The sequence below is a fragment of the Anser anser genome, assembly GCF_964211835.1.
Source record: "Anser anser genome assembly, chromosome: 6".
Classification (NCBI taxonomy): domain Eukaryota; kingdom Metazoa; phylum Chordata; class Aves; order Anseriformes; family Anatidae; genus Anser; species Anser anser.
The window spans coordinates 17,796,619-17,818,564 of record NC_139726.1 but is presented as its reverse complement, the minus strand read 5'-3'; the positions used below and the strand labels follow the sequence as shown (position 1 = coordinate 17,818,564).

At 36.3% G+C, this 21,946-nt stretch overlaps 1 protein-coding gene across 2 annotated transcripts; it reads left to right on the top strand.

Annotated features, from left to right (window-relative positions):
* The first annotated feature begins 47 nt into the window (after positions 1 to 47).
* Positions 48 to 21,537, top strand: LOC310901387 (uncharacterized protein). Of its 2 annotated transcripts, XM_083840900.1 has the most exons (3): positions 48 to 1,017; positions 6,804 to 6,855; positions 19,565 to 21,537. In XM_083840900.1, the coding sequence occupies exon 3, from the start codon at positions 20,197 to 20,199 to the stop codon at positions 20,671 to 20,673; it is 477 nt and encodes a 158-aa protein (XP_083697026.1). In that variant the 5' UTR covers positions 48 to 1,017; positions 6,804 to 6,855; positions 19,565 to 20,196; the 3' UTR covers positions 20,674 to 21,537. The 2 variants fall into 2 exon arrangements, with proteins under 2 accessions (XP_083697026.1, XP_083697025.1); XM_083840899.1 differs by lacking the exon at positions 48 to 1,017 and having other exon boundaries at positions 6,361 to 6,855.
* Positions 21,538 to 21,946: the final 409 nt, after the last annotated feature.

Below are 21,946 nucleotides of genomic sequence, written 5' to 3'. Positions count from 1 at the left end.
CGGAGCGAGCAGGGCGGCCGCTCCCCGGGCCGTGGCGGGCCGTAGGCGTGAGGGCGAGCTGCGGGGCAGCGAGGGACGGCCCGGGGGGCCGCTCAGGCAGCGGGGAGCCGCGGTGGCACCCGCGGTGCTTGTGCTACCACACGCCCCCGCCTGTCACAAGGGCACCTGGAGCTCGTGGGAGCAGGGGCCGTCAGAAGGACGCGGCCGTTAAGTCGCGCTGACTGGAATCTGGTCTGAAACTGACTGGAATCTCGTCTGAAACTGTCTGGAATCTAGTCTGAAACTGACTGGAATCTGGTCTGAGGCGCTGAAACCGCTTTGTCGTGAAGTCCCGCACCTTCAGTTTGGCCGTAGTGCAGGGTCACCTTGTGGCTACGTGGCCCCTGTGCCTCATAACTACACAATGTGATGGCTGAGGAACCAAAGGGAGTGTCATCAAGTCAGTAAAAGAATGATGAATTGAAACAGTAGTACCATATGTAATCGCCTCAAAAGTGGTGTTATAGGAATTAAGTGGATTGAGAGAAGAGCAATATGCTGGTCATACGTATGAAACATCACAGCAGCAGAAATGGGAAAGCGTGGTAATTTTTACCACACAAAGAAGACAAATAGGACATAAGATAAAAGCATGCGTAGTGATGAATAATGCAGAGAAAGCCAACTGGATTTTTGTATTACCCTTATGTTACACAGGACCAAAAAAAAATTAAAAATAGGAGAACATGAGGCTGAGGAAATAATTTTTCAGACACTATGTGACTGTTCTGGAACTGAGTGCTTCAGGAACTTTTTATGGCTGAAACAATACAAGTGCATATATATATCTAGTTACCAAAATATTACAAATATTTTAGAAGGCATTGAACAATTTAAGAACCTAAAAAGCAACATTTTAGGTTTCCATAATGAATGTCCAAGAACAGCATTACGGTTTGGTTTTGAGAGCTCCTTCAAGGACTGAGAATGTGAAATTAGAAGATGATCGGCACCTATGCTCACAAACAACTAGTTGAAGTAAGTAAAAATGCATTGTGTTGTAAATTGCACTGACATACCCATAGCCACATACAATCACCCCTTCCATGACACTTTAGCAATCTTGGAAGTCTTAGGTTTTTTATACTGTGATGAGTAAAATGAATCAAAAAAGCAGGAAACTCAATTAACGTGATACATACTGCCTTTTAAGAGGGGTAATCCTTCTGAAAAACAATATTCCCATAATTGTCTCCCCCGTGCCTTTTCAGATCTTTACTAGGCTGAGAGAATCGCTAGAGCCAATTCTCAGAAGATTCTTAAAACGCTGAAGGATTGAAATTTAGTTTATATGATGACTGTCATTTCTATTTCATGTTATTAAGGCAAAACCTATTAGTGCATTTTATCACTGCAACAATAGCCAAATTATTCAGGAAAAAAAAAGTGTGTGTGTATATCAGTGTATGTTTCTCTCATACAAAAGAAAATTTGAACCCTGCTTCAAAGTGGCAGTTACATTCTTTCTTATTTAACCTTGCTAAACTTGAGCTGTGATAGTCTTGTCATTAATATTGTGAGACATTTGAGTATTTTAATATTCCCTGTTCTAAAAAAAATACATTAATAAGGTAAAGTATGAATTAATTGAACTGAAATGCATTATAAATTTTCTTAATTTGTACTGTGTTTTTGAGAGTAATCCTTTTATTCCTCTCTGTTCACTGGAATTCTGACACCTTAGTGAGGAATGCTCATTACATTTTGATTTTTACTCTGCAGTCTTGTGTCTTTTTGGAACTCAACAGTTATGGAGAAAAATAAAAAACCTACAAAAATCTTTATGAAAATGTAGCAGTCTCACGAGTTAATGTGTATGACAAGAAAAAGCAACATAGGTAGATTTTTGTAATTTACCTGTATCCACTGACTTTAACGAGCTATGTCATTTAAAACCATCTGAAGATTTGGGCCTTCTTCTAAATACAAAGTGAAACAGACTTTCATTGTTATTCCTAATTACATTTCAAGTCATACTATTGACTTTTTTAATATATACATTTATTGAAATGTTATAAATAATATAGTTACAGAAGAAGAAAAAAAAAGAAAATAGGAGAAATATTTACATTAGAAAGTATAGTGAATTAATTGGATACATAGAGCAAGTATCATAGTTGGTACTTACGACAGATGGTATTTTATATTTTGATATAAAAAAGATATATTCTTAATCGTATATGTCAAAGAAAAGAGACCATATGTTGTTAAACACTTCCAAATTGTTATTTAATCTGAAGGACACTCTCTTGCACGCTACTGAATCCCTCATTGTTTTCATCTAACCAGCACTAATCCTTAGGAGATTTTTATTTATTATTTTGCTGTAATGAAGCACTGAATTAAAATGTTCAAGATTTGTTCTTTTTTCTTTTTTATTACTTGCATGGCTGTTGAAAATGATGGGAGCTTATTTTGATTGAACCCTTACATTCTTCCAGTTTTCTTCATATTGAATTATCCTTGTTTGTAGCAAAGTGATCAACAGGAATCAGGCTTGCTAAGAGATCAAACTATTTTTTCCTAACTTCCTGTTTAGCTGAAATGTGATTTTCCCCCAAGTCTGTTAATGATTTAGTTAAAGCAGCAATAATAATGCAGCTCTGTAATTAACGAGCGTAATTTTACAGATCTGAGTGATGAAATTGAAGAGTTGTCTACAGAACTTGAGGAATACACTGAGATTGGCCACCGTTTTCTTGCAAATCATGTACATAAACAGAACGCTAATTGTGCTAGGACAGGAGGAAGTGTCCAGGTCTTTATTAGTATAATATATATATTAAAAAAAAAAAAAAGAAAGAAATTTTGTAAGTCTGGGATTCGAATACAATGTGTGCGGTAGGATCAGATGGCGTGTTAGAGTTGTGGACAACCACATCTACATTTAAGCATACAAACCAGCACAGGGAATGCATGTACACTGGGGCGTACAAGAGCTGACTTCATCCTTGTAAGGGAATAACAGTGTCAGAAGCAGCACACTTGTCTGGTTGGTTTGTTTGTTTGTTTAGCTTTGAACTATGTTTGGTAGTCAAACATTGAAAAAATAATAGAGGAATGGTAGTTTTTTAAACTGCAGCCTTTTACCCTGGACTGAAGCTCTGTACATAAGGATTTGGCAGACCTGTATACAGGGAAATGGTTTCTTCTGTCATACTTGGCGAGCACTCAAAATGGTTAGAAGTGCTTAGGATGACCTCTGTGACATCCACAACAGCTTGTGAAATGCCTGCACAATTCTTTGCTGCATACAGAGTAATAAGTGGCTTTGTCACAATGAATAAAATTTTACAAGAATATGGGTTAGAGACAGTAAATAAGAGTGAGATTACTTTTTTCAGCATTCTCAACATTTCACAATCAGCTGCAGAAGGCTGTTAGAGGTTTGAAAGAGGTTTCATTAATCATGAAGCATATGATTAATGAAGACCTGCAAACAAAACTATTTTCATCTCTCCCAGAACATAGACCTGCCCATTAAATCATGACAAGTATAAACCCAGCATCATTTGGGGTGAGAAGAATGGTAGCAAGGTATTTGGATATAATCCATCCCAGTTTAGGAGGTAAAGAATATTAAGAAAGCAAACAATTCCTACTGTATGCCATAACTCCCCCCCAAAAAAATGGAGCCAAAAGGTGTTGTTTATATTGAAAGTTTCAGTATTCAGCAGTCAATACACACTTCATATACAGTCCTACAGGAAACTGGACTTTTGTCTTTTTATGTCTATTTAAAGTGATGGCTGAGTTGTGAGAACTATCTACAAACCATCTGGAGAAGATAAGGCCAAGAAAAAATCAGTCTTGCTGGAAATGCTTGTGTTGGGGGTGTCTATGGAAAATTTTTATGAGGCAACACAGAAGTGGGTTTGTGTCCCTGGCAATTGCAAAGGTGCTACTCTGTGATAGACAGATTATTTAAATAACTGTGTAGAAGACTGTAAATTGAAGACTGAAAATGAAGAGAAAGGTGGTATGTAAAGTGGACATACTGTGTTGTTTTTTTTCTGGATTGCTGTGGGATGGAACAATGTTCAACCCATTTCTTATTTTTTTCTTTATGCAGTGGGAGTTTTTCCACTTGTTTGTGACACAATAAAAATACATTTTACATTTCCTTTAGTACTTAAGACATTCTTGTAGTTGAACTGAAACATTCCTTTACAAAATGCTCTGTAACTGGCACAATGCTTTTTACCAGTCACAGGTAGCAAGAGCTCAGAAATTGACTATTTCTGTCACTTCGGTGGCTATGTCTGTGTTAGGAAGTAGCACAGACTGGTAGGAACAAATCGGAGGCCTAAACAGGCAACACAATGTTTTTGTCAGATCCCCCCCTCCCCTTTGGATAGCTCCAGTTTAGGCCCATGGATTGAATGAGTATTTGCAGCTGAAGTGTTTTAGGCATGTTCCTGCTCTGCAGTTTGTCATATGAAAGAATTCAGTTCCAGTGTGCTAAGAGCATGGGGCAAACCAAAGCCCCCAAGCGGGGATAACAAGAGAGTTTTGCTTTAAAAGCATGCTCCTCATCTAAACTTAAACATGCATCACCTAGATGCATGTCATCTTTTTTTTTCTTTTTTTTTTCTTTTTTTTTTTTCTTTGTGGCAAAACTTAACCCACAGTATGAAAAGAAAACGTCAGAAAGCTGGAGGAGAGTGAAATGAGATTGAAGAAGGTGAGGTCCTCCACATTACTACTCATGGCATGCCCAAAGCACTGCGTATATACAATATGTTCTATGGAGAGCCTGAGGGACCTGTAAACTGCTAGATAAAACCCATTCAGTGAATATTTTGATCCTCACAAGAATGTCACTTGGGAAAGGCACATTTTTTACAAGGAACCAGCTGCCAGATGAGACCATTGACCATTGTTAAGATCTTTAAAATAAAGCCAAGTAATGTGAATTGGAGCAGTTAACAGATGGATGAATTACTTGTGATATAAGTGATAACCAAGTCAAAGCAAGGTGAGAAAAGGACTTGACATTGCAAAGAACAGCGGATATTTGCAGGGCTAGTAAAGACTGCTTCCCAAATAAAAGTGTTAGCTAGTGGTGAAGGAACCGGAGTGCATCTAATTAAAAATGCATACCAAAGCATAAAGAGAAAATACAAGGGTAAACAAATGGCAGAGACCAGACTTGTTTTCAATAAATGTAAAATCAATCACAACATGGTGAAAAGGTCCCACACAAGAGGTTCAGTGTCCTGTATACAATGAAAGCAGCCATTTTGCAGAAAATAGATTGCTCTCAACTCAACTTGTGAAGATACGCTACAGAAAAGCTGTTCAAGATTGTGCTGCTGGAAAACATAACAATGGTGACACCAGTGAAAGTAGCTATAATGCCTTATTAAAGGGATAGTACGGATGGTGCTGTTCTATAAAAATAGATTTTCTGCTCAGCCAGAACTTTTTCCTTTGAAACTGCATCACAAACACAGATGCAATTTATAGATTTTGGAAATTATCTGATGACACAAAAGTAATAAAGAATTTTTATGTAGATTCACTCCACAGTGCTCTCTGTAAATTAATTAAACCTGTGGAGATTGCACTAATAATCACAGTGGTGTAGCAGAGAATAAGGTAGTTGCAGAGTCTTGATGCCTGTACAGAATAAGGTTCTGTTTGTTGTTTGTGATTTACGTTGTTACTTAGGAAGTGAATGAACACGTGTTTCAATTTAAATATTAATTGGATCAAAATAATGTATCAAACTTATACATGAAACTCTTGATTCCCTAATTGTTTTCATCTTCAGAGTTATGCAAGTTATTGATGAGATCATGTTTTTCATGTCTTTTCTCTTTAGGATGGTTTCAGTTAACTTGCAGTACACCGAGATATACCCGATGGGATTTTTCCTCATTCGTTGCCCTGGCTCTTTCTTCTTTGTCCTCTTTACAGGACTCTGTATGGGTCCTCTTTATTGTGTTTGGAAATTTTCTGAGAAAATTAAAATTATGAATAGCTAGCTAGATAAATACCAATATTTCTCCTCCTTATTTCATTTAGAAAATAGTCATTTTATTGATTAAATGTATACATTACACCTCAGCCAGTTCAGCTTTTTGTAGTGTGGGTCACTGGCAGAAGGAAAAGGTAAATAACACAATTGTTTCTTGACTAAGCACAACTTGTACTGTTGTCATCATGTCTTTGATGTGTCAATCATAATAAATACACTAGAAGTATGTAGAAAGGGCTTGTTTCATTCTTTCTTGTCATACCCGAATTGGCAGAAATAAGGTTTTTCAGGATTTTATTTTTCCGATTAGGCATACTCCTTACAAGGATCGTTAGAAATGTAATTTGGATAGGCAGATTACTTTACAGCTGACAATAAGCTATTCAGGTGAGGCAAGATGTTTATTTTAGTTATACTGGCTGTCTGCCATAAATAAATACAGTAGCAATTTATCTCATCTCACTAGCTATCTCGATTCCGTTGATTAAAGGCTATAAACTTTAATTATAAGTTGTAACAGTTGGTATTTGGAGACCTAAATATTTGGGACCATGTGGTGGAAGTTTGAATCTTCATTGTAGAAATGATCTGAAGAAACTCTCTTACTACTGTCTAGATTTCTAATTTTGACCCTTTTTTTTTTATTTCTTTTTTAATTCATATGCGTCCAGATTTTCTTCTGCTTTTAGGAAGCACTTTTTTTGTTTGTTTGTTTGTTTACTTTATTTTATTTTTTTTTAGATTGAATTACTAAACACATTTTTGTAATATCTTATTCCAGGTCTGAAGCACAGTCCAAGCACCAACTGAACCTAAACCTTTTCTCTCCAAAGGTAGGACATGAAATTTTTTATCTATTTCAGACATTTATTGCTAAGATAAACAAACTGTAAGATATTTTTATGCTCTGCAAAGAAGGTAGATGCAAATATTATATTTGTACATAGTAAATTTTTATACAAAGATTTGCATATCTGTCTTTTGGTTTCCTAAGGACTAATGATACAACTCTCAGTATCAGATATTTCTGGCATCTTTGATCTGTTTGGTGAATAGTTTATGTTGAAAAAAAAGTTAATTTAAATTCAATTTAAATTGTATTTTATTTTAAATTTAGTTATTCTGGTAAACAGAGTAAACACGACTCCATTGTTTATTCTTTCTGTTGAGGTGTTAACCATGACAGTACTGCCTAGATTATTGTATTTTGTTTAACTGATAAAAGTGAGACTAAATCTAGGTAAGTGCAGTATCACACAGATAAGCAGAATGTTTGTAGTGAAAGTAAATATGAAAGCTTTGTTCTAATTAAATAAAGATACTGAAACCAAATCATTAAATACAATTAATTTTTAAATACAATTAATATTTAACATTAATTATGTTAAATATATTTTTTGAGACTTTTTAAGACAATGTATTTGAATTTACATTGTATGAAAATGTCTTAAATTTTTTTGCGACTACCAACTTGTCTATCTGCCTGATTAAACCAATGTAACTCGTGGAGTAGCCCAGAGAACTTCATGGTTAGCTGTAAAGGACTAGTTATTGAAGTTCAAGAAAAGACTTCTGTATCTCCTGTCTGGTTTTGTTAATATTCAAATTGGTTTGATACTCACCAAAACCTTAAAATACGTCTTTGGCTCTTGTTTTAGTTCAGCAAACTATTTATATCAGTTTAAGGTAGTACCTTTTAACCTGTTTTGACTTGTGGAGTCTTGAAAAAATGCAGTCGACTCCTTGATATATGTTGTTGCTTGACTGACATATTGGTACTGACATCTATGAACTTGCTGTTCTTAATTGCCTTATACAGACTGCTTTAGAAGTCCTATCTAAGAATTAGTCTTACAGGCACTTCTATGCTTAGCCTGCAGATCGCAAATTTGGATCAGTGATTTTAAAATGCTTTGGAGTCTTTAAGTAGTTTTCATGTACAGGTCATGAAATTGCAATGTTCAAAGTAATTGATATATAGCATATAATCCATATGGCCTGTGTGCAACAGGGAATTTTGGTGGTATAAATGCAATTGTGAAATATCTGAAAAATATTTTCCTTACAGTAACTATACTCCTTAGAAACTGCCCTATGACATCAGAGCCTTATAATTGTATTTTTGTGTATTTTAGGAACTTTGGGGTTTTGAGTAGTGTTTGTGTATTTAAAATTCCCGCTGCTTTGGCCTTTTTTTAATACCCTTCTCAGCATTTTTCCAACAAACTACTATAATTATTTGCTCCTTTAATTTTAGTTTTATATTCAGTAATGAGAAGTTTCCCTTCTCCACATGACGAGGATATAGAAATAAATTAAATGACAGATTTCCAAGTTACCTGAAAAATAAATTCAAGCAAGAGCAATAATCGCATCTAGCTAACAATTACCCTTTGTGTTCAATACCCTTCTCTCACTGTTTTCAGCAATTGTGGATAGCCTCTAAATAATCACCAATCCATTGTCGCATGTTTCTTTATGGGCACAGATGCTTACAGCGTCTATTGACTGGCTGTAAATAACATCATTTTTAATTAGAAATGCACTGATGTAAAATTACCTGCTCATCTTAGCTCCATCTTTCAGGTAACTGGAGCTGCTAATTACTTTCAAAAACCCAGGTCAAATGCTCACTATCTGAATTCATTAACTCAGCAGAATATGTCTATCTCTGTGAAAAATAGGGAAACTTTACAAATATTTTTAGGGGTCAAATTTTGCGCTCTACTATACCTATTGACTTTGTGTGTTCCTGGTAATCTAGGATTTTATGATAGAAGTAATACATAAATAACTGTTATTTCTCAAATGAGTGGTTGTTAAATTATCTTAAATTAGCTCTTTTTTTTTTCTTATATGAAAGACACCAAAATGTATTCTTAATGGTACAAGAAATGTCAAAGCCAGCTCATTGAGATTTTCTCCATACATTTTCGGTTTGTTTCTCAAGTGTGTAAGAGAAAAATGATCCCTAGTACCAACCATCACATGTAAACTACCAAAAAATCTTTTTAAACAATTATCAAAGTTGAGTATAGAGACCAAGTCTTCTGACCCTCTGCAAGAGAGATGTTTTTAAATAAATGTTTTCAAGTTTCAATTATTGAAAAAGCTATTTGAAGCTGTCATAAATTTGCATCTAGCTGACAGTAAGCATGTTGTCTAATCTAGATCTGTATATTATGTAAAATATATTGTTATATACACAAATACTTAAGTAACAAAGAATTTTTTAAATGCAAACTGTATTGTCTAGAAAGATAAGATTAGACTGCCTGCCCTGTGAGAACTAATCATGCTTCCAATTATTTGAAAGTACCCTTGATATTGCAGTTAGTTTTCAAACAGCCGCTAAATGTATAGTTGGTGAGCTATTTACAATATTAATGTGGTTTAGGTCATTTGGTTTGGATAGTAGTTCTTTCAGCTCTTCCTGATCTCTTCCAGCTCTTTCTTTCATTTCCTGAACATTTGTTAAGTTTTCTTCATTACTTACCAGTAAAATTCTAGCTAATCTTGATACTAATTTAAAATTAGCTCCAGATATGTATGTGTATTTATATATAAGACTGATGTGGATTATATCAATGTCATGAAAGAGGTAGAATTAGGTTTTTCTTGTTTATGCTATGTTATAATATAGGTAAGTTTTGTTCCCCGTTGCTTCTAGAATTATATTTTACTATACAAATTGGGAAAAAAAAACTAATAATATCAAGTCTTTCTTATGACAGAGGAAGCAGCTATCCCTCACATATTTTGAATGAAGTGGTATTTTTAAGGAGGAAGAATCCACTCTGCCTAAATTTGGGCATACAGCATCTATTGCCTTTTGAGGTATTTGTCATTTTGCCAGTTGAATAAGAAGGGTGTTGGGCTTTTTCTTCTTTTCTTTTTTTTACTTTTTTTTTACTTTTTTTTTCTTTTTTTTTTTCCTTTTTTTTCTGTAGAAGAAGCTAGGAATGCTAAATATGCTATTTCATGAGGCTTACTAAAGAATGCTGGTTTTATTTAATTTTACAGTGACTGATGCCAGTAGGAGGGGAAGGCATGTATTATTATGTAGCGTTGCATAAATTTATTTCATCTTTGCATAGAGTATATATTTATATTTCTTTAGAAAAAAATGGTTAAGATAGGTCGTCAAACACAGGGAAATACTGTGAATGTACTGTCATTCCCTTGTAAGAATTACAAAGATATTCTATATGACTCAAGCCATCCTGTCATAAACTCTTCTAAAATGTCCACAGACTAAGACCAGTATTTGGCTATATATTGGCTATATTTATTCTATATTGGTCTTTAAAGCTCAGAAATTACAGAGTGACATTATCAGCTCAGTTGACAGTCGTTTTATTTCAGACAAGAACTGCCACTACCTTTAAGAACAGCTTATAGCAGAGGTCTTGACTACAAATAGTCATCAAAACTCAATGGTATTCTGTATAATAGCTGAATGATAAATTCTCGTTTACTTAATTCTTTACCTAATTCATGATATGGCATTCAATGAGAACCCCAATACTATGATCTACTAACAGCAAGAAGATCTTTTTGGATACAATATTTTACATTTTGTACATTAAACTATCACAGGTAATGGCTATTGAACAGCTGTATCTCAGACAGACAAAAGAATTCCTCTGTAGTGTAGTATGTAAAAGAGTGATGAAGTTAATAGTTGATTCAGATGAAAAAAGTTAGATTGCAAGATCATTATTATTTATTACCATTGATATTAAATATCTATCCAAGCTGCATGCATTTATTCTGCAAATGCTGGTGGAAAATAAGGCCATGCATATTCCTACAACAAAGCTGTTCATTGTATAATTTAGTTTTCAGCTGAGTCTGAACTTACTGCAGGTGAAAATAAGATGATCCAGATCTGTCAGCACTGATATACATGTAGGTGGTTCCATTATTATAATTTGTGAAATGCTCACAAGCTGTCTTTGTGAGGGTGCTTATATAGAGTAATGTATTAAAAAGAAGCAAGATGTTCTACCTTATGATGGCATTGCAGTTGTGCAGTTTGTGTAAAGCAATCAAATGTTTCTAAAATACATATGGAAAGTTTTTTGAGCAGGAAAATTGAGTGTTATTATTGTGTGATTTTGTGTGTAAGGTAATATTGCATACTTTAAGAAGGAATTTCCTGCTTTTTATGTGACAGATATGCCTCAGCTAAATGGGAACGATAAGTATTTATCAAGTGGATGCTCTTTTCATGAGCTATGAGTTACTATAAGAATAACACTGTTGTTCTTACGTGGAATGTTAGTGTTGCAGAACTGTCCCTCTTTCTTGAATATAGAGTTGTTGTGCTAGTATCAGTAGGTCTTCTGGACTTTTTTTCACTGTTTCAAGAAGACCACTCAGCTTCTTCCAATCTTTTCTTAAATTTTCCTTGTAGCTCTTAATTAAATTAAATTTTCAGTGATGAGCATGAACAGTAGGTTTAATATTTGTTAGAAACATTCTGCAACTCTGATTAAAATAAATGGTCAAACAAAATAAAACACATACTTCAAATATCTACCTTTGATAAGCTTATTTAAAAAAAAAAAAAGCTTTTAATTATAATATGACAATATAACCAGATGCAATCCATTACTTTACAAGCTGAATTTCAGTTTCCCCCTCACCCCTTCCCTTCATTCCCTCTCTGTTATAGTAGTAAAACAAAGTTTATATGAAGAGGTCATTCATTTTATTAAGACTGGCTAATATACCCAGAAAATAAAGGACAAGGTATGGGACTCACGGTCTCTTCATAGAGTCATTCTGTCTCATTTACTTTCAGTGAAGCAAAAAGAAATAAAATGTTTCTGAAATTACAAGGATTTAAGCTTGCACCCTTGTAACTGCATGGATATGCCATTTTGGAGCTCTTCTTGGGGTGTTTGGTCCACATGTGAATCCATGCTTGGGTTTGAATACAGAAATTAGCCAGCTACATAAGCTGGTAAATTCGTTATGAAAATAGGATGAGTTCATAGTCACTTAAAATGTGACAATCCCATGAGTGCTTAACAATATTCAATACTTTACTCACATGATTACAGATGCCTTTGGGTGAAAAGGGCTTTCCTAATCTGTAACAAGTTGCTTGATGAGCACCTAAATGAGCAAGAAATTCTTCATTATGTGAAATTAAAGGCAAAGTATATATGACCTATCCTTGAAAACAAAATTCCTGCACTGAAGTGTAATTGACAATGTAAAAAAATAAAGTATTGATAAACAGCTTCTAATTCTGTCACTATTTTTTATCTACCTGAAATGTGAATGTTGGATCCATCAAACTTTCAAATAAATAGCAGCTCTGCTTTTCTCCTTTTTAGTTCTGGCCAGTGTGCCATTTTTGAAATATTCAAACAAAGAAACCACAAACCGCTAGTCACACCACAATACCAGCTTGTGTTTACATTTTCAGCTCTCCAGATCATGATCCTATTGAGCGCACATAGAGCGAGTGCGTGTACACGCGCCCATCCACCATCAGGAGAAACGAAACTGTAAACACAAGCTGGTATTTTGGTGGGGGCACACTAATATGGCGGTTGGTGGGGTCGGAAGGTGGAGGGTGAATTATGGATCCAGAATTTCCTTGTATTTTTCTCTTTAAGTCAGACTGCTTGCACAGTAACTGCTTTTCAAACTGAAATGTTCAGTTGTTTTAGAACAGTAGGGCCTAGTTTTGTTAATTTTAAACTGTATATTCAGACTTGAACGGAGATGGATGAAAGCACTGATACTTGACTTACTTAAACTAGGCAATGAAATACAAACTATACTATGGGACATTCTGCTTGCCTGAGTGTGTGGTCGGCAGGAATGTTCTCACAGTCTTTACCATTTTTTGATTCTTTGGTGAACCGACTAGCAAATTATCTCGTTTAGTATTAAACCAAACGCTAAAGAAATCATAAAAAAATAATAATATGGTGAGAGAAAAATGGCTCTCTTTAAACTTGTAGAATCTGAGATTTATATTTGAATGTTAACTGTTCAGGTACGAAACACCTGATGGGCAGACTGAAGAGATGAGATGTATTTAATTAGGTATCTCTGAGATCTTCTCAATGTCATCTCTTGCTTAATTTAAATATGTCTGCAAGTCTCTAGTCTTTTTTTTTTTCCTTAATCAATGAAATTGTATTCTTGAACTAGAGTGCCTGAACAAATCTTTTATCAGGAGAAGACTTGGTTTTGCTGCTTACAGATAAGATGTTGCCATGAATCTTTATGGGAATCTCGTCATGAAGATACTTTTCCTACTGTATGACGTTAATAAGGTCTTCTTCTGGCCATTTGTAACCATTTTATCCTGCCTTCTCCAAGGAGGAGGAGAAAGAGCAATATTGTGGAAAGAATATTGCTGCTTTGAGAGGACACAACTTTTTAATGCATAATAAAGCCATGGCTTTCAGAAACAAAACAGAGATATGTGACAAAAGGAAGGCTGTTGTCTTCAGAAGGAAAATAGTTTCCCTCCAAAATCTAACTAGTCTGGTAGCTTCTCCTATCCTGAGAGCAGCATGGCCTAATTTTCAGTCCTGCTATCATATTGCCGTGTTGTGTTAACATTTCTGAGCATTTCTGAGCTCACTCGTCTAAAAGCTATATGCCGTTCTTAATTCCTTAGTATATATTTTAAAGGACTATGAAAGAAAGCAGATTATACATAGTAAAACAGCTACTTTTAAAACTAATTTAAAAAATCAAAAATACTAAAATGTAACCAATCTTTTCCTCAAAAACAGTAAACACGTATTATTATTGACAAGTTTGATTACTTAGCACATAATGCCTGTATTTGTTTTTTTTTTTTAACTTTTGTATGTTAAAGGTAGCACAGAACTCAAAAAAATCATAAGCTTTATTGTAAACTCTCTATACATAACATCTTAGTTCCTAGTACGTCTGATTAAATGGAGTGAAGAAGGCTATTTACCTGCTCTTAAAGGACTTGTGAAATTTGGCGGGTGTGTAGTTTGAATATTTGGGATTACTAACAAGAAGAGATTAAACATAGTAAAAGCTTGTCTTTATAATTATAGTGATCCTTTTGGACCACTAATATTCAGTTAATTCAGCAACTAGGTCTGAAAAGTACCACAAGGCTTTAAAAAAATTAAGAACAGGATGGTTAGCGTAATTAAGTATAAAACAAAGATATTATCATCTACATCTTTAGATAGTCAGTAGATTTTACCAGAGAGATTACAGAGAGTGCCCCAAAGGGATACATTTTTCTTCTTATTACTGTCATATTTGTGCTGCTAAATCAGTGAGTTTTTTACAGGTAAGCTTTAAGTTATTTCTGGGAAAGTCATGTTTGACTTGGTTTAGCAGAAGCTGAGATTCTCAATATAATCCATCACACATTACTGGGAAATTGTGAGAGTTAGCAAACTACTGAAAGCTTAGTGAAATAAAACTGTTGTAGAATGAATTGGTTTAGGGGCATGAGAGGTCCCATTTCACACTCTTATCTAAATAAATGTCTGATAATATTTTGTTTTAGCAAGTTTCTGTCTTTTTTTTTTTTTAATTTATTTAGATCTTTCTCACTCTGTTAGGAAACAAATGTGCCTCATTTTAGGGGTGATTTCAGCATTCTATCCATCAAGACTTGTTACTTATTTCTCTGGACCTTTCATCTCATTCTGATCTCTCTATTAATGGTCAAGGATCCCACTGAACAGCAGGAAGGAGCTAACCTTTTGAAGAATTACCTAGCCTAAAGACAGAAAGTTTCTGCTCTGGTAGGGCAGAGGAATAGCGATCCACCTAGCAAACCATCAGTACTACAAGAAGATGGAGTTGTAAGAGAGACCTGTTCAGGGCTTTTCCCAGACCTTAAGAAAAAAGTAGTTAGCAAGCAATGATGACCACAAATCTTATTAATGTTTTTGCTGTATGTGTGTTTTCTACTAGTAGCTTTAAAGTGCCATTTTTCTATGAGATCTTGTCCATCCAAACCATAATCTTTTCATTTGTGGCTTCAGAATTTTTTTCTTACATGTTTCTCATGGAGTTATTATAGCATCATACAAATGAATGTTACACAAACCAGTGAAAGTAGTTTAGCTCCAGCAGTAGCTCCAGCAGCATAGCTATTAGTCATATAAAGCTACAACCCTGTTTTTAATACAAATTCCTACTTACATACAGAGCAGAACAAAATAAAATTGGAAATATTGTACATCTAAATGCTACAGCTGGTGGAACTGGCAGAGGTTAGTCACTCTTTAATTCCAGTTAAAAATGCCTTGACAATACAAGACAAAAAAAAAAAAGCCTAATACTAAACTAATATGAACAAAATTCCTAGTCTGCTATGCAATTGAATGATTGGTGTGAAGAAGAACAATGTAGCCAAATCCCACCTGTATACACTTTTGCCTTCTGCCTACTTTTGCCTACTATGATAATTTTGTTTTGTTTATTAATAGAAATAATTACTAGTATAACACTTAACTGAGAAACTGTGGATTGTCTCGTATTTACTACGTAAGTATTGCATATGTTTTTATGCAGTATATACAAAAATATGTTCTGAAGTCATATGTCCTTACATAATTTCAGATTCTACATTCAAATTTAGAAGTAGTAGTTAAAATATTCACAGACTATATAGTAAATAGTTTCATTACCTATAGAATCCTGTTTTTAACTTGTAATAAAAACCCAACAGAAGATTGCATTCAGAATTATTTAAATAGAAAATTTCTTCCACAAGAGATATTAAGAGGCATTTCAAATATTTCCAAGTAGCGTGATGCATATTTGCATATAGCAAACAGCAGAGCACTTTGAAAAATGCATTGCATTGAATTTGCGAGTAAATATTTTAAAAATATTTTTTCAAGGGCCAGATTAAATCTTACATTGGTAGAAGTCAGTTCAGCATTAAGTATAGTTATCTAGTAGACTCACACGTATGCCAAGTGGCTGAAAACACGTTAGGTGTAATAAGTTACTATTATTATTACTGTAATTGATTTTGTATCTTTTTTCTTGGGAAAGGGGTATGAAATGACTTGCCTTATGTTTGTTTTGAGGAAGTTCCTTCAGAATTAGATCTTATTTACAGTAAATCTAAGGCTGTGGTTCCACTGAAGCCGAAGCCAATCTAAATGTTGATTGCTGCAAACCCTACTTTTGGCCATATGTTACCACTGCTTTCCCTTGAGCTTTCTTTGCTGTGCTCTTCTTCAGCATTTGTACTGGCACCTTCATTCATCTGACTTTAAAGTAAATATCTTGCAACTCAGTGGCCTGCTACTAACCCAGAAAAGTACATTTTGTAAGACTGGTTTTCTCTCCTGTGGGGTCAGCTCAATACCTATGATGGGGCGGCATGCGACCAGTTTGGGGAACAAAAAAGAAGCAGGGTAATCTCTTTGAATATGGGCCCGTTTATAGACCAGCCTAGCCTAGCTGTACTGTCAGGCTGCAGCTATGCCATGAAACAGCTCACCTCTGTGGGAAGGTGGGGGGTGGCATCATCCAAACACTACTGCTGATGCAAGGGAGTAGGCAGAAACACTTGGCTGTGAGCACACTAGCAGCTCTGATGTGGAGCAGTTCACAGTGTCATGGAACTGCAGCTGTAACTAATGAAATTAGAGATGTGGCTATATGTTGCTCAGGAATTGTTAGAAAATGTTAGTTTTTCATTTAAAACCATTTCACGTTTATATTTAAACAGAAATAGTGTAGTAAGGGGTTAAATGACTACTTGTGTTGTTTTAGGGTGGCATACTGGAATGGTTTGAAATTAGTCTTCTAACATCATTCAGTTATTCAATTATTGTACAATAATTGTTGTATAATTATTATAGTTAATATTTTTAAAATAGTAAGAATGGGATTTTGAACCTGATTTCTTTGCCATCCATGGAAATTCTGTTTCTTAGAGCAGGATTTGACATTCTGTCAAGTTCCCTAAAACTCACAAGTGACAGCATCTTAGTGCTAAATTGGTCACTCAGCTATGTGTTATAGCAGTAGACCCCAGCAGATTTTAAACATTTAGATCTCTCTGTTATCAAGGCTTTCTTCTCATTAAAGAATGTCCTATTACTGCACCCAAGACTACCAGTACTTCTAGATTTATGTACAAAGCTTTTTTAAAATATAATAAAGCGTTATTTCCAAAGAATTTACAAAAAGAGACTCAGTATCTTAAATTATGTCATACTAATGTGCAGTATTGCATCATCTTAATTATCTTGAAGCATTCTTTCTAAATAGTATTAATGAGGTTAATATCCATAAGAAGACAGATTTAGAATCTCATTGCTAAAACTGGTCAAATAATTCATAATGAATTATTCACCTTGTTTTTTTCATGAACTCTTAGTGAACAGATTGCGATTTTCTCAGAAGAATTAATTATTCAAAGTTATTCACCAAAAAACTTAATAATTCTTGGGCTCAGTTTCTTGGTGAGCAATATATCGTGAACATCTGACTGGCCCTAGTACTGCAGAACATACATAAGTGTTTTTTTTGTGTGTGGGGTTTTTTTTTTTATGTGTATGTGTGTATGTGGTTTCTTTTCTTTTCTTTTCTTTTTTTCTTTCTTTCTTTTTTTTTTTTTTTCCCTATTTTGACCTTTCCCTATAAGTTCAGGTCTCTGAGATGAAATGTTTCTAAGACTTCTTTTTTCTCATATCATCTGGGAAACTGTCCCTTTAAATCTGACAGAGAAACACAGTAGCAAGCCTGAAACTTATAGCATACTGTCTCTGCCGTTCCGTTACTAGGTATTGTGTGCTGTACTGTGCTTTTACTTAGTTTTCTATTTCTTACTGTTCAATAGATGACTCATTGTCAATGGATGATGTGCTTTTGTATGTTGAGTTATACATTCAAAATTTTCCTAGAGCTATTACTGAAAATGTTCTGTGTAGGCGAATAATATTTTAGATTACTTATCTAAATAAAGTGATTTCATTTTAATGTGTATTAGTTATCTGTATAATATTCAGAACAAGATTATTTTTTTTCCGCTGTAGTAATGTATATCTATAGGCACATTGCTTTCTCCAGCTCTCAGATATGGAAGGTACCCATCTTCACTGCAATCTCTTCACATTCTGCTAAAATTCTCCAATGGGACAGCTACAGTTGCTGGAAGCCATAGAGTAGCTAGGGTTACTACGGTTTTGCAAAGTTTTTTGATTCCAGTTTATACTACTTTCCTGTACAGCTCTTTTGTTCTTTCTTGAGAAAAATCCAGTCCTGGAGCTGATTCCTTCTTGCTGAGGAGCAGCTCTGTCTTCCAAGGAGGCAGCATTCTGGGCAATCTCATGGTTCTTTATTATTATTATTATTTCCAGAATTCCCTCTTTTTTTTTTTTTTTAATTTTATAGCACTTTGATCTACAAAGTTCAAATCTTGTCCTTCAAATACAACAATGTAGTATCACCTTGTAGCATTGGAAGACTCCATAGTATTAAAATGCTTAAATTTTTTAACGAAAATGAAAGCAAGGAAGCAAAGTCTTTTACTTCTGTTTCCATGAATCAAATGGCAATAACCTACTCAGGTAGCCTGTTGGCACTGTAGCTCTTCTGTTACCATCATACTTAACTGACATGTTTTCCACTTCGACCTTTGCTGTTCACAGTTTCTCTTCAGTAGCAAGTCAGGAGAAGGTACTTGTAAAAGTGCACCCAATTATCTTCTGCCCCAGTGCCTTGGTGTAAAAGTTGAAGGATTGCTTTCTACAACACAAAAATTGAGATTGGGTTGGTGGGCAAAGTTCTGAAATTCACCACAAGTGATTTGTCATTCTTTTCTGTTGTCTTAGGACCATGGAAATATGTTGAGTAATGAAATAGTATGATACTCCAAGTGTAAAGCTGTTCAATGAGTGGCAAAATCCATTTATTATATTTTCTGTATCTCACTATGTCCTTTACTTGTTCTTACTCCCATCCCCTCTGTATCCCAAGTAAATCTTACATCACCTCTACATCTTTTAAAACTTCCTGGACATCCTTTGTCCCTTCAATGAGACACCTCCAGAATATTTCTGTCTTTGGCTGGAGGCTATGGTTTGGGGTTCTGGCCTGCCAGCTAGATTAGAGACATCACGTGGTCAGACTGCCTCAGGAGCACATGGGGTTTTTTTTTGGTCTACCAGATGCTGCCAAATAGAACAAATAATGGTTGCATTCTTTTTGCCTTTTCCTTAGAATTTACAGGCTTGTTCTTATACACATAAATTGGAAAAAAAAAAAAAGGCAGCAATATCCGTTTCTCAAACTTGGTTGAAACTTGCCAATAGATTTAAAAATTATTAGGAGACAGGACATAACCTAAACCCCTTCTTTCCTTGTTGCCTTCAGGGACAAGGGTTTAAAAAAAATCACTTTTTTTTTCCTAAATGAGGATAAACAATGCCTTACAAATATCTAAGTAGTGTAGTACTCAGCAAATAAAGAGAATATTTATACTGTTTGCAGTTATATGTGTACCTATATCTGATGCATGTGTTCCTCGGTTACACTTAGGTGGACACTATGTGCAAAGCAGAGAGCGAGGTGAGGCCCTAAAACTCCAGGTGCTGCAGAGCTTTGAGCACCGTGAGTGTTGCAATGCGTACTTCTAACCAAGTGGTGATGAAGGCCCAGATCCTTTTCTCCTAGATCACAAAAATAATCCTGGTGGTTTTGTTCTGAATTTTCCAGACGCAGCTGATTTACGTTGAACTGTAAACATCCAGGTTGTTTTTGTAAGGTTGTGCCTTACGTTGTTTGAAATTTTGTGGTCAATGTCATTTAAGCCCATTCTTTAAACTGAGCTGCTGAAGGAGATTTTTGTCATCATTAGGACAGCAGAAGAAAAAGTTGTGTGAATGCATTAAATTCTTTAATGGGAAACATATCAGATCCTACGATAGTTAATATAAACGCTGGGAAGCTGATGCGGGTCAATGATACAAACTTTTACACCGTCCTTTTAATCAACTGTAAGAATCCATATATGCTTGTGAAACACTGGGAAAAAAAAATAAAAAAAAAAAAATTAAAAAAAAGATGTTGAAGGAGTGTTTGCAGCCTGGAAGAAGGCACCACAATAACCAGACGAGCGCGGCTTTGACTCCAGCTGACAGTCAGACCGTGGGGGATCTGTTTAGATCCCAATGGCTCCAAGTCGCCTGCGGCGCAAAGGTGCGGCGCTGGAAGCGAGCCGCGAGGAGCTGCGTGCTGCGGCCGAACGCCCTGCCTTTGTACGGCTGAGCTGCGGGGCGCCGGCTGCGGGGCCGGTTTTGAGGCCGGGGCCAGGCTCCGGGGCGCTGGTCTGGGTGCCGCCACCTGGGGTTCCGCGGTCCGGGCTCCCGAGCTGCGATCGTGAGGCGCCGCCGCTCGCAGGCGCCGAGCCCGCGCTGCTCGGAGCCGCGACGCGAGGGGGGCGCGGGGGCCAGGGGCGCCACGGCCCAGGGCGCCGGCAGCGAGAGGGAACGACGCCGGGGAGAACGAGGGAGCGAGCGGGAGCGGGGAAGGCGGCCCCGGCCGGAGAGACGCCCCCGGCGAGCGGCAGCGCGGGCAGTGGCCGGCCTGAGGGCCGCCGCCGAGGGAGGGAGCCGCCCGGAGAGAGAGACGCCCGCTGCTCGTCCTAACCCCAGCCGGGCGGGGATTTTCCTCCTGAAAAGAGGAGTGTCGACAGTTCGCAGATTATCGAAAACATTAGCTAATCACCCCACGCCTGTCCTAGAGGAGGCAGACAGACAGACACTGTGGAAAGCGCTGGGGACGGGCTGGTGTGAAACGCAGTAGCCCTGGAAAGCCTTTCCAGCTCCAGCCTGCTAGTAAAGAAAAGGATCATGTGAGGCTCCTTTGAAAGCAAATGTTCTGACTAAAGCAAGCAACTGCATTAATTGGGAGGCTTGTATTCATACATGCTGGGCTAAATAAAGCAAGCTGGTTTGCTGCAGCAGGCTGGGGAAAATTTATAAAACTAATCCTTTCAATTACTTTGTCGGTGATTAGAGTATCCACAACAAATGCACGGTCCGAAGAGTTTTTGCACGGAGCATTTTTTTTTTTTTCAGGAACAGGACAAGCATCCTAAGCAAAAGAAAATAAACAAACAAATAAATCGGGGGGTGGGGAAGGAATGGCCACGATTGCCAAGCCTGGAAAGCCGAAGCTACAAGGTATCCCCTTTTTATGGCATTAAGTTAACTTTCCTGCTGGAGAGAAACTCGGCAGGACAACAAAGCTTTGATCTTTGTGTGAAGGAAGAAAGTAATGGAGTGATAGGCTCTCCAGAGGGTAATTATTCCTTGGCCGCTCAGACAAGAAGTTCCCTGTCACTGTTAAGGTTAATATTAAGGTAGCTCCGCTATACTTTCCCATATTAAAAAAAAAAAAATCCTCCCCAGAATGTTATACTATTAATTGCCAATTTGCATATGTGTGCAGCTGCTGTTTTGGCTCCGATCTTCCATCCGATAAGCTTGCTGGAGGTATCACAGAGCACTTGGCAGCTTTCCTATTTGAAAAGAAAGCCTTCCTAACTACAGAACAGCTGATAGTCTATCAGTGATAGACCCTGATGGCGTGAATTACAATTACACTACTTTTCACACTAAATCTGGGTGATAGCTACTTGGAAAGAAGTTTCATCATTTTTTACCACAAACTGGAAAAAGAATTACATGGTCATGCTGTGCTTTTAAAGGCAGTTTGGTTCACTTTTGTCTATTTAACACCTAATTCCGAGGAGTCCATAGGCATCTGGAGATCTGAACGTCGCGTAATGAATTCACTGTTTAGATGGGAGATTTTTTAAATCTACCTCAAATTACATTTATTAACAAGGCGAGCAGGAAGTGTTAGAGTTGTTAGACGCTTCATTTATTAAATAATTTGTGGGTATTTTCAGTTGTC

Coding starts and splice junctions, on each gene's coding strand:
- LOC310901387 (XM_083840900.1), top strand. CDS start 20,197: ATGGCTCCAAGTCGCCTGCGGCGCAAAGGTGCGGCGCTGGAAGCGAGC.